General features: G+C 48.7%; 1 protein-coding gene across 9 annotated transcripts in view; it reads right to left on the bottom strand.

Annotated features, from left to right (window-relative positions):
- Window positions 1-13,728, bottom strand: part of LOC135237528 (pleckstrin homology domain-containing family G member 5-like) — an 82,233-nt gene that overhangs the window by 27,227 nt on the left and 41,278 nt on the right. For 5 of the 9 annotated variants that reach the window (XM_064304724.1, XM_064304723.1, XM_064304720.1 and 2 more), the window contains 6 exons: window positions 7,061-7,202; window positions 6,288-6,387; window positions 5,536-5,596; window positions 3,719-3,810; window positions 3,331-3,467; window positions 695-861 (listed from right to left, as the gene is read on the bottom strand). In XM_064304724.1, the coding sequence (XP_064160794.1) occupies window positions 695-861; window positions 3,331-3,467; window positions 3,719-3,810; window positions 5,536-5,596; window positions 6,288-6,387; window positions 7,061-7,202 (699 nt within the window). The remainder of the gene's footprint in view (window positions 1-694; window positions 862-3,330; window positions 3,468-3,718; window positions 3,811-5,535; window positions 5,597-6,287; window positions 6,388-7,060; window positions 7,203-13,728) is intronic. The other 4 variants (XM_064304730.1, XM_064304725.1, XM_064304729.1 and 1 more) reach the window with 1 other exon arrangement.

The following is a 13,728-nucleotide window of genomic DNA, read 5'->3' as shown; positions in this document are numbered from 1 at the left end:
TAAGAAAACACGTCTCTATTAATTTTCACTAATTATAAAGAACTATTGTTCCCTGACAAACAATGAAAAATTGCGAATCCACTTAGAAGAACTGCGGCAAAATGCGTACCCTCCAGCCGTAACCTGAGGGACACTGAGTGACCACGAACACCACCGATATTCCATTCATGTATTCACGATCAATTTCAACCTTTTGTTATCATACTACCGAAAACTACAGTTTTCGTTTCTTGTAACACGAGACGCGTCGGCGAAATTTACTGAATTATTTTTGGACGACAAAGCAGCATTGGTATTGGAACTGAATTAGAGAAAGAGATTTATAAAGAGACAGATGAGAGAGAGAGGGGGGGTGAAAGAGACAGACAGAAAGAAAGAGAAAGCGGCAGAGAGAGAAAAAGATAGAGATAGAGGGAGAAAGAGAGAGGGAGAAAGAGATAGAGACAGAGAGAAGGATAAGAGAAAGAGATAGAAAGAGAGAGAGGGAGAAAGAGAGACAGAGATAGAGAAAGAGAGAAAGAAAGAGAAAAGAGAGAGAAAGAGATAGAGAGAGAGGGAGAAAGAGATAGAGATGGAGAGAGAAAGAGAGAGAGGGAGAAAGAGACAGAGATGGAGAGAGGGAGAAAGAGACAGAGATGGAGAGAGAAAGAAAGAGCGGGAGAGAGACAGAGAGAGAGAGACGCACGCTACTGACCAGCAGGTCGGCGCTCTCCCGCCGGTCCAGGGACCCGTGCTCCACCCTCTCGCTCCCGGGGGTGAGGATGCAGGGGCTCGGGCTGCCCCCCGGCTTCATGATGGGCAGACTGAGGGAGCGCTGGTCCTTCACCCCCTGCTCCACCTTCAGCTCCTCCCCCGGCCTCGCTGAGAGAGAGAGAGAGAGGGGAGGGGGGGAGGAGAGAGAGGGGAGAGGCGGAGGGAGAGAGAGGGGAGAGAGAGGAGAGAGAGAGGGAGAGAGAGAGAGAGAGGGAGGGAGGGAGGGGGAGAGAGAGGGAGGGAGGGGGAGAGAGAGAGAGGGAGGGGAGAGGGAGGGAGGGAGGGGGAAGAGGGAGAGAGAAAGACGGATAGAGGGGGGAGAGAAGGGGGGGGGAGAGAGATTTTAATTTTGTATTTAATTACAATTTAAAAGCCGGCAAATTCCATCCTTTTATAGTATGGTAGTGCTAATGTAAACTTGACTGTATTGATACCAGTCAGGTGGCAGCATTATACATTTACATAAACACATACGCACCAAGTCTCATAATTCACCTCAATAGCACCATAAAACCTGCCCTCAGACACAGTGAATGAGGGCAGATCAGATACAGTACGGTCCCACACCATTGTGCAAATCCCATGAGGTCATGAGGGTGACTCAAAAGACTAATTTAAAAATGTTCGGCACATCCAAACAAACTATTTCCTGCAGTTTCACTAAATACTGGCACTGACGCAGATCCTGAATACTGTCACTCAGGATCCCATCCAAAAAAAAAAAAAAAAAAAAAATCCTAAAGAAAATTTCAGTCCAGTTCAATCCAATCATAGGGCGACATAGCTCAGGAGGTAAGACCGATTGTCTGGCAGTTGGAGGGTTGCCGGTTCAAACCCCGCCCTGGGCGTGTCGAAGTGTCCTTGAGCAAGACACCTAACCCCTAACTGGTCTGGCGAATGAGAGGCATCAATTGTAAAGCGCTTTGGAAAAGCGCTATATAAATATATGCAGTCCATTTACCATTTACAAATCACCCAAACTGACTCCGCCCTCTACAGCCCCACACACTCACACCAGTCAGGATGACTCCGCCCCCTACAGCCCCACACACTTACACCAATCAGGATGACTCCGCCCCCTACATCCCCACACACTCACACCAGTCAGGATGACTCCGCCCCCTACAGCCCCACACACTCACACCAGTCAGGATGACTCCGCCCCCTACAGCCCCACACTCACACCAGTCAGGATGACTCCGCCCCCTACAGCCCCACACACTCACACCAGTCAGGATGACTCCGCCCCCTACAGCCCCACACACTCACCCCAGTCAGGATGACTCCGCCACTACAGCCCCCCACTCCACAGTCGATGACTCCGCCCCTAGCCCCACACACTCCCCCAGTCGATGACTCCCCCTACAGCCCACACTCGTCCAGTCAGATGACTCCCCCCCTCAGCCCCACACACCTACCAGTCGAGACTCCGCCCACAGCCCCACACACCACGCCAGTCAGATGACTCCAGCCCCTTCTCATCACCCAGTCAGGATACTCCACCTGTCCCCTACCAGTCAGGATGATCGCCTAATCCAACTCACCAGTCAGGATGACTCCCCTCAGCCCCACCACCCGTGAGCTCGCCAATCAAAGTACCAACTGACCCTGCTCAGTCCTCCTCACGTGCATGGCCTCCATCTAGACCGCATGCTCCCCACCCCCACCCCCACCCACAGGCCGCTAGACAGCCATCTCATAATTTGACACATCTGTTACAGTGGAAGCGAATAGGAAATAGGAATTTTAAACAGAGCAGCGCTGGTGTGTGTGCGTGTGTGTGTGTGTGTGTGTGTGTTTGTTTGTGTGCGTGTGTGTGTGTGTGTGTTCTTTCTTTCCCTCCACCACTCAGCAAAAGCGCCGCGCCGCACACAGGTTAATGACATCTGGGTTTGGTGCCAAACGAGCAGTGCTCTAAGGCGCACCCCCCACCCCCGCCCCCCCCCTCCCCCGCCGGTAGAGCGGCTCATGCCAGGATGTGCAGGGAGAGGAAATGGAAGGCCCCCGTTTCACGCCAAACGACTGTGGGGGGGGCACCGAGCGTGACGGCACAAGACGGAGTATCCGAGCACCGAAATAGGCAGGGAACCTTTCCTGCCTTTGTTTTAACAGGCCATACGGTGTACGCCTCCAGTCCTACTGCAGTCCCACTAGCAAAGCTCTATTTGTGTAGTGCTGAGTGGGGTGGGGGGGTGGGTGAGGTATGGCACAACCCAACTTACAGCATGGAGTGTCTGTTACAGAGATCTGTTCAGTAGGTAGGACAGGCCACCCAGATTATGTGGAATGTTATGTGGATTATTGGATGCATACAAAAATGACCTCATACACACACACACACACACACATACACAGACGCACGCACGCAGGTCCATGATCCAATCGTGAATCACCATGAGACATCACCGTGCAACCCACACCCCAGACTGCCTCAGGAGCTCCGTGAGTTACAGTCACAGCCAAAAACATGCAGATCTGCAATTAGTCTGTGCACCTGAGAAGAGGCCCTCATTCAAATCCAGCCAAACATGAAGTGGGAACTGTTCTCAAGGGGGGGGGGTGGGGGTCTGCTCTTACCTCTCACTTTCAGGTAATGGCCCCCGAATCGGTAGGCTTCGAAGTTGAGGGAGAGCGGGGTGTTGGACTGGGCCAGAAACAGGTTGACCCGGGACAGCTCGATCCCCTTCCGTTCAAACACTGGTCCGAGCACCTCCCTAAAACACACAAACAAACACACGGGGGCACCGTCAGACACCCCAGTACAGAAACACTGCCACATTAAATGTTCGATTATTAGCATTATCAATTGCTTAAAATGTTTGCCTGAGCATGTTGCTGCAAGAGATGTTTGCTATGCAATACCGTCAGATAATAAGTACATATCACTAAAAGATACAAAAAGTTGCGTACATCGCTCTGGATATAAGTGTCTGATAAATGCCTGTAATGTAATGCCATGTGTCACCTCAAAGTCTTCTTCTTCATGGCAGGGACTATCTCTGTGTCGATGTCCACGCTGAGATCGAACTTCAGGGAGAAGCACTCCTTGCTTGGATCCTGCAGGGGGCGACAGAGGCAGCAGTCGCAAAGCAATTCTTTCAACGACCTCCGTGATTTCGCTTTCACAGCACACAAACTACAGCTGCGATTAAATCAACATGTCGTTTACTTAGACTTACAAGTAAAAGCACACTTTAACACTCTTTCGACACAGACCTCACAGTTCAGTGAGTCAGTTTTGGTGACTAATGAACTTTCCAAACTGTTTGTGAAAAGGAAAAATATCCTTGCTTTTAACTGTTAGTCAAAGTTAAGAACAGATGTTGCCTGAACCCTGTGCCTATGTCGTAAAACAATGCAGGGGTGTTCAGTCGGGTCAGATCTAGGCACCCCAGGTTCAAAGGCACCCCTGGGGTACCCCCCCCGGGTCGGGAAGGGGGGGCGGGAGTGACTGTGCAGACCAGGACAGGAGAGAACTGCGCGTGTGATCATGGACCTCCTACGGTACCCCCTGTTTAGAAGGCAGGCTCTGTGTACCCCCTGTTTAGAAGGCAGGCTCTGTGTACCCCCTGTTTAGAAGGCAGGCTCTGTGTACCCCCAGTTTAGAAGGCAGGCTCTGTGTGGCACTGTGTCTCTAATCACTGCTCAGCGTTCCCATGGACTTGCTTCATCATTACGCCGGCAGCAAGGCCTCGATTGGGGAGCAGACAGACGGTTACACAATCAGCAAACTGCTCCTTCAGGGCTCTGACGGAGAAAAGACTGTCACTTCCCGCTTCGGGGAAACGGCCTGGCTCTGTGTCACACAGTAGCTGAAATTTAGAGCCAGGAACTTTTTGCGCTTGGGCTGCACACACCCTTAAAGAAGCTTGCACGTTCAATTTTTCTACAGTATGATTGCGAACGGTGCCAGCAAGCATCCAATGCAGCACCTCCCGCTCAAGATCAGGGAACAAAACTGAGTTCAGGGCCCTTCCTATTGGACTGACTGGAATTACCTCACCGTTAAGATCCCCCAAGCTGGAATCCCCAGTTTTCAACAATCTATTATGACTCATGTGTGATGTCATAATGGACGTGCACAGCAAGTTAGCGCAAGGGTGCTCATGTTCCAGGTTCATGACAAATGTCAGCAGGCTTATCCAGCATCACACCTAATCACCACGTTCACCGAATCACAGTGGTTGTGTCATTAGTGTGGTTGCCGGCAGCAATCACACCACTTATATCCCACATACGATTCTTATTTATTCCACCCATTTTTTGGACCGCCACCCTCCCATAGTTTTCGCACCACATACACGTGCAATATGTCAAATCGAGCGGCTTCATCGGGACACGTTTTCTGAGAAAGTCAACGTTTTGTGGGCAATACTGCCCTATAGAGAACGAATGGTGGAATGTTGACCCTCAAGACATCAGAATGCCCTCTAGCAGCTGAAAACAGAGCATTGTGACATCATGAGGGTGAACATTCTGCCATTCATTTAAATTCCTTTCTTCAATCCAGGTCTGCGGTGATTTAAAGAGGAGGCGGGGATAACATTGATTACCCATTACCTCATTTCAAAAACCCAAACCTTCTTCAGACTGCATGTGAGTAGCTATTACATATTATACCATACTGCTTCAGCACAACGCACCACATGCTTCCAGAAAAGCCTTGTCATTTGCTCTGGATAAAAACCTTGAATAAACGGATGATAATTGAAGATAATAAGCGCTTCTGATGAACAGATTGAACGGGAATGAAGGCCACGGCGGTTCTGGTGCAGTACTCACGTCCGTGTTCCGCCTCCTGGGTTTCTTCTTCAGTTTCATTCCCCCCTTTTTGCGATCCCTGCTGAAAAGACAAAAAAAAAGAGGATAAAGAAGACCCTTAGACCACTCTGCTTTCACTGACAGACATTTACACCCTTTTTTTCCACCTGTCTTTTACTTTAATTTGTGATGCCTTTTGACAGTTTGGGAGAGGGAAGACTAGCATGTGCTACTATGGTGTATTTAGCCAGTGGCCACGTTCACGTCACTCTGGTTTAGCCACTATACAGGAAGTTCTTGGTGTAGGCAAACTGCAGGCACTCTACGGTCTCCACAAAGTAGGCAGGCCGCAGGCACTCTATGGTCTTCACAAAGTAGGCAGACTGCAGGCACTCTATGGTCTCCACAAAGTAGGAAGACTACAGGCACTCTATGGTCTCCACAAAGTAGGAAGACTGCAGGCACTCTATGGTCTCCACAGAGTAGGCAGACTGCAGACAGTCTATGGTCCCGACAGGGTATCAAGTATTTTACCTCTGAGTGGCAAATGTGTTCCATTTTCTATCTTCCTGAAACTTTCTCAAGGTATTCTCACATCTTCCTTCCCCAAAACCCCATAAAACTATTCACAAAACCCCTTTCATTTATGACTACTACAGCATCAAAACAGACACGTGCAAGTTTTTGTTTTTTTTAGGTTCAAGATGTTATGGCGCACATTTTTTACGAGTGACCAGCACACGTACAACAGCGTCAACGGATGATTGGCTCACCCTCGGTCACTGCCCCCATCCTCTTCCTCCTCCAGGTCAGAGGGGGGGCAGGTGCGTGGGGGGCACGACCGCGTGGACACGTTCCGAGCCAGGATTGAACCTGCGAGGACGTAAACAAAAACACACGTCCCCCCCAAGTGTGAGTCAGCTCCTGTGTAAGGGATCACGCTACACATACATTCACAGGAAATGACTTCACAGGGGCCCCTGTGTCCATTAACCCTTCGAAGAGCAGTTTTTTTAGGAATGTTTTTTCTAAATTATAAGTCAGTGTTCTAGAACTCCACTGCTTTCAGTTACCAATAGTGATTGTTAAATCAGCATCAGAATGTTGAGTTAAGAGCATTCTAATTGCACATTTATAAACTTACACCTTGACCCTTTTAAGAGTACATTTTTGGAACGTTTTTACAAAATTCTAAGTCAGTGTTTTCTAGAATCACGTTCCTTTCAATTACCAGCAGTGAGTGTTACATCAGCAATATAATGCTCAGTTCAGAACATTCAGAATATTTGTGATCTCACACCTTACAGGGATAAAGGGTTAAGACAAGCACTCCAAAATCAAAGGGAAAGGCCCACACACAGTTCTGTGCTCAGGACACAGGAGCCCCGTGACATTGTTTCCTGAGAGATTACGCTACAGGTACATTCACAGGAAATGATGTCACAAGGATGCTGTGCCCTAAGCCGCAGACAAGCAGTTTAGGCTCAGAGGAACAGGACACAGCTGCAGTACCCCCCCCCCCCCTGCCCCCCCAGGGTTTCGGTACCTTGTGGCTGCAGGTCAAAGCGAGGGTGTCGGTCAAAGTGCATGCTGTCCGACTCCTCTGGGTGGCGCCGGGAGTCACATGACTCGCACAGGTTGAGTGGGCTCTGGTTGTTCAGGTCCTGGCAGTCTGGGTGATGACACACCTATAGGTAGAAGCACACGTCAATCAAAAGCAATCATCAACCAAGTGCCTGGTTATATGCTGCTCTGTCTGCATGGCAAGCCAGGCCTGAGGAGGACATCCACTCCAATATCCAACCAGCCTATACTGGACAAAAGCACAGTGCCTTGCACAAGAGCCTGATGCATTTGAGACAATCTGAGAAACAAACCTTTGGAATACACGCTGACTGAAACACAAAGCACACGTGTGAATGATGACAGATTGCTACCAAAGGACACTGCCCCGGGACCACCCCCTACATATTTCAGAAGCTGCACTGGCCTCTACTATCCCCCCCCCCCCCCACCCTCCTTCCCCCCTCCCTCCCTCCCTCCCTCCCTCCCTCCTCTGACCAAAACACCGGCTCCCGACTCTGGAGCAGGAAGTGAGGATGTATGGAGAGGCCCTCTCGTAAATGCACTTCCTGTCATTGTTCGCCTGGCTGCTGAGGGTTCGACCATGCCAAGGGTCTGACACCCCCCCCCCAGGAGTCTCACACATATGCATACCCCAAAACGTGCCCCCCCCCCCCCAGGAGTCTCACACACATGCATACCCCCCCATCTGTTCTTACACGTGACATCAACAGCCTCGTGCTGTTAATCACCTCTCTCCCTCACCCGGACACACACACAAACACACACACGCATGCACACGTAGACGCTCACGTGGACATACACACACACACACACACACACACACACACACACACACACACACAAACACACATGCACGCACGCACACATAGACATACACAAACAGGCACACACACACACACACACTAAGGCCAGTCACCCAATCCACCCTGTCCTCAGAGTTAGTTTCCTCAGCTTGAACTGTTGTGAAAATAATTTTTTTAAAACGTGTTTGGGTGAAACTAACAGTACATGGTCTGGCCTTCTTAAAAAAGAAAAGTATGCCACTCAACACCCTCCTAAAGGGGCCAAGATCCACCCTTATGGTATGTCCAGATGCACACTTCCAAAAGCAGCAGATAACAAACAGACACTCCCACCCTGCTCATTGAGTGACAAACTGAATAATAAATCCATTCAGCCAGCAGTTGACAGTGTCTAGCCAGGTTAAGCACCATTTAGAAGGAAAGGGCAGGTTTGGACTGACATGAAAAACTCAACCTTCAGAACAAAAAAGCCCCTTAATCTAACGCCTTAATAACTGCCCCTCTCCTGTCAAACCCCTGTGATCAGTCCGAGAAGATTAACCCTTTGAAGTGTAGGGGTTTTTTTTTTTTTTTTTTGGGAATGTTTTTTCAAAATTCAGGCATTCTAGAACTCCATCGCTTTCAATTACCAGTAGCGACTGTGACATCAGCATTAGAATGTTCAGATCTGCGATCTTACGCCTTGAAGGGTTAAAGAGTCTCAGTCAGTCAGAATCTTCCTTCAGGAGTGACAGCTTTAAGGCGCACAGCCAGGGGTCCCAAAAACAGTGTTCAGCACATTCGTGTTTTTAAAACACAGAGAGAAAAAAAAACAGTAAAGAGGCATGCACATAAACATTCCCTCTGCCTTCCTGCAAATTAAAATTAAGTGTACCTCCGTGTTTTTACACTCACTGATGCTTGGGTGAGAGGGTATCAGAAAAAAACTTTTTCTTTTGGGTTACACTGGAATCCAGTGACTGGATAAGAGAAAGCTGTGTTTGAAAATGCATGGCATGTAGGACTTTTAAGGCATACATTTTTTAAAATCTCACTTTGGGAAGTTATGCAATATTTCCTTTGAGAGAGCAACCATGCGGCGTCATGTTAGTGAAATGCTCTCTGGTGAAGAATCGATAGGCTGGCATGGGCCACGGCGAGAGAAACCAGGGCGGGAAATGGAACAATCAGATGCCTTATTTAGACAAGGGACCAGGAAAGGTAACCATTGAAGCTGGGGGGAGGGGGGGGGGGGTGAGGGACTGAACATTCCAGTCGGGGATAAACTGCTCCCAAAATATCTCCTCCAGGAGCCAAAACAAATCAGCCCCTTCTGACAGTGACAGAAAGCTTTCTTCTCCAGGTTCAGACAAACTGGGCTCATCGCAGAAAAATGGGAAAAATGCAAACCCACCAAAACAGGAATGAACAGGGGCAGGGGGGAGGGAGGGGTGACTATTTGGAGTCCAGAAAGATGACGTCGTAAAATAAATGAAGATAACAACTACTGCCAATAAGTAAAAATAACCTACAACGCTATGAAAAGCCTGAAAACTGAAAACTAATCATTTCAAGGAATTAGCTTCTTTTTGTTTGTGTTTTTTTTTTTGTACTTTTCATCACTTAAAGTAAACATCATTTTTGATTTTATGGTTTCTTTCCCCCATCGTTTAACAACACATTTCACTTTGTGAAATAATTTTCAAACAGCATTTCTTTAAAAAAAAAGAAGAGATTTGATCTGTAAGGGCACCTAAGGGGTTAACTCTGGAAAAAAAGAAGTAATTGTCATTCAACTTACAGTAGCCATAGTGTGCAAACTACCCAGAATGCATTGCCCATCAGGTGTTCATAGGAAAAAGGCACTGAAGCTGCTGGGTACTGCATTTGGACGCGCTAAGCGAAGATAGCGCTCTCTGCCATGCTGTGTCTCCTGCTGTTCTCCCTCACAACATATTCCCCAGGTTCACAGCTCCGACAGATCCACCCAGACTGCGTTTAAGGGGGGCCACACCTACGCTGTAGATGTGTTCCGGGGGATACGATGGTATGACTGTGGGGGGGGGGGGGGTGGGGGGGCTGTTTGATGGCTGACTTTGAGCTCTTTCACCTGGAAAACGCACAGTGCAGAGAAGTGTATGATGTGGGTTCAGGGGAGAAGAAGCCAATAGGGGGGGATTGTGTCACGCCCACCTTAGTCCCAGCAGCTGACCAAACACGCTGGCCTGGCGGCAGGCACCCCCCCCCCCCCCCCCCACCCCTCCCACACACAGAACAAGGCAACACCTGCTTCTACAAACACTGGAGCTGCCCCGGCAATGTGTGTCAATGTCGACTCATTACACATGCGCGTACACACACATACACACTCACACTCATTCCTATACTGATATACAGGTCCCATAATCCACCTCTTCCACCTGCTTGGGACTGCGTAAAAACCGTGATGTCACACTTAGGCCGGACCCCCTTCGTAGTGAAGGCTGGGGCAAGGGCGGGGGAGAACGACGCACGTGCACAGACCAGGAAAGGAGGAGGAAAAGGAAGGAGCGGGTTTGTTTAGGGGAGGTCTGCATACTGTAAAGTGCCGGACCTGCTTCCCCATGGAGCCCGGGATCAAACCGCCACCCCGCCCACGCCTACCCCCACCCCCCAACAATCCCCCCCACCCCACCCCAATCCCCACCCTGCCCACGCCTACCCCCACCCCCCGCCCCGCTCTTACATAACGCCACACGCGGAGACCGTGTGCATCTGTGAGAGAGAGAGAGAGAGAGAGAGAGAGAGAGAGAAAGAGAGAATATGCGCGTGTATGTGCACATGCGACGCACAGCATGTGAGTGGGAACAGCCTGTGCATGGCCAGAACTAACACCAACACCAGTGTCACTGCATGGCTTCGCACCATTAGTACACCATGTCCTCTTAAGACCTCTCTGCAGTGCTGAGACCCAGCACACCACCAGAAGCTCCACTCGGGCAGTCCTCATCATACATCGTGCCCACTGCGAAACGAGGGTTCAGTTTAGTTCTGAACGCACGTTTGGCCAAGTGCTGTACACCTGATCCGTAAGAGTCACTTATTCTGCCCGTGCTTAGTTTATAATTAGAGGCATTTCTGAGACACTCTTACAGTAACACACACACCATTTACACAGCCGGATATTCGTGGAAGCGTTTCAGATTATATGCCTCACTCAAAGGTAACCTGGCATCACCCCACCTGAGAACAGGACCCACAAAAAGCCTAGTTCCCCAGCAATTAGGGTACTCTGCAACTCCAGTCCACCTAAACACTATCCCTGGGTTTATCTTTCAAATACCCACTACTGCAGAAGCAATTACATGTACAGTACAGACATTTATCAGACGCTCTCATCCAGAGCGACTTACACAACTTTTTTTCACATAGCATTTACATTGAATCCATTTATACAGCTGAATATATAATGAAGCAATGCAGGTTAAGTACCTCAAAGGGTACAGCGACAGTGTCCTACCCGGGAATCGAACCCGTGACCTTTAGGTTACAAGACCAACTTCTTACCCATTATACTACACTGTCACCCTAAGTGCAGAAGCCCACCACAAGAATAAATATTAAAGGCTAATCTAGCAGTGTAGTTGTTTTTTTTTGTTGCCCCAGAAAACAAATGTCAAGAGCCACAAACCGCTTCAGGCATCAGTGGGTCTCTGCTGTACTGCCGAGCACTATACTCACGATGTAGCGCCTTGCCAGACTGAGTAACACTTTACTCAGGGCGACATAGCTCAGGAGGTAAGAGCAGTTGTCTGGCAGTCGGAGGGTTGCCGGTTCGATTCCCCCACCCTGGGCATGTCGAAGTGTCCCTGAGCAAGACACCTAACCCCTAATTGCTCTGGTGAATGCGAGGCATCAATTGTAAAGCGCTTTGGATAAAAGCGCTATATAAATGCAGTCCTTTTACCATTTACTTTACAGCACCAGTGAGGAGCCGGGGAGGTGGAAGTCACACCAGGACATGGGGCGGTTATCCTGAGCAGAGGGCCCACGCCCAGAACACAAACCCAATTCTCAGACTGTTATCTTTAACCGTCGAGCCCACGAATGTGGATTTACCTTTCCCCTGTTTGCGTCCGATTCTCTGTCTACCAAAGTCCACACGGAGGAAAAACACGGTTCATATTGAAACGAACACACGATTGGCTTATTCCTGCTAATAAATTAGTTACAAATGGAAGCAAAGTGCAGTGATTCACATGGCTCATTCGCTCAGCATTTCATAGTCATTCTGCTGTTTCATGCAAGACCCAGAAGGGCTCAAACTGCACCAAAAAGTCTCGTACGCTGCACAACACGACCGTCTAAACGAGGTTTGGCCAAAATTGTGACTTATGCAGAGATTAACTTGTATGTGCACGTTGCACATTTCACAGGCAGTTATTAAAATAACGCACTTAAGCACTAAATGGGCTTACGTGTGCATGTGCACAAATCGTCTCCGAATTCTGCTCCTCCGAGACGCCCGATTCACAGAGCAGTGCCGCGTCGCCCTCTGACCTCTTTCACACCATAGAGCGTATGTACCATAGAGTTCAGTGTTTCACGCACAGAACACGGAACATCGGAGCACTTTTCCGGAAGTCCAGTGGCTCTTCTTGTCGGCTACATTACATTTGTTTGGCAGACGCATTTATCCAAAGCGACGTACATCAAGGGTCATTGGAACAACTACAAAACACAGGTCCGATAAGGTGCAATACTCATTATGCAACAGTTACTCATAGCCATGAACACATTAAGTCCAGTTCACACAGTGAACATTACTCCGACCTAACCTATGCCAAGTCAAACTTTGCTTGTTCACACAGCAAAGGACCGTCCAGCACTTTAAAGTCAACAGTATTTAAACAAAGAGGAGACACATCACAGCACATCATGGAGAGGCGAGGATGGACACTGCAGAGAAGACGCACATCGGATAGAGCATGATAGTTTTTGTAAATTTGTATCGGGGGTGAAAAAGAAACGTTACTCATTAAAATACACTGCCAGCCGCTGAGTGATTACATCACATCTTTAGAGTTTTTTACGTGATTGGTTCACTCACGCTGATGTCACAGCAGCTTGCGTAAGAGTGCCGCTGGGCCTGCTTGATCCAGTACCGTACTGGCTTTTCCTCATTAAGATAGAGATGGAAGATTTCCATAAAAATCCATAAAGATTTCCTAGGCCTGTAAATTTCCGGGAGTAACTTTTCCTGAAAGGAAAAAGGGGTCACTTTTCACACGTGACCCCTAAACAGCAATGCGCTCCTGAAGATTTCCGGCTATATTTCCGGGTAATTTCTGCGCGGGGAGAAAAGGAAGAAACAAAAAGAAAGTTCCATGGAATTTGGAAATTTTCCACCCTCGTTAATAAAACAAGCTAGAGCTTGATTCTCTGAGGTAACCGTTAAATTGATCCCAACAAGTCATATTTAAAATTATGGAAATCGTGTCGCTGGAAACCGCGTGAAAACCGCTAAATCGTGTTGTCCTGAGAACAGGCACACTTCCTGTCTGGGCAAGCCAGCTGCATTTAGAGCCGAGAAGCTCACCGAATTCAGTGCACTGTATAAATAATTACCGTTTAAGCTAGCAACACAACATCATTTGACGGCACAAACAGAGGACCACGGCATAGCTCGCAAAACTGAAATCTAGACATTTTTTCCTTTATCCCTGAAATCACGACAGGAAGGTTTTAGGGAAGAAATCCTGTTTTGAGCGCCTTGGCTCAAGGATGCCGCGGCGGTGTCACAGCCGAAACGGAACACTCGGCGGCTGCGGGTTCAAAGCCGCTATCGGCTCCTTATTTGTGCTCT

This window comes from Anguilla rostrata, chromosome 13 (assembly GCF_018555375.3).
Source record: "Anguilla rostrata isolate EN2019 chromosome 13, ASM1855537v3, whole genome shotgun sequence".
In the NCBI taxonomy this organism is placed as follows: Eukaryota; Metazoa; Chordata; class Actinopteri; order Anguilliformes; family Anguillidae; genus Anguilla; species Anguilla rostrata.
The sequence above is the reverse complement of the archived record's forward strand: the minus strand, read 5'-3'. Positions and strand labels throughout refer to the sequence as shown.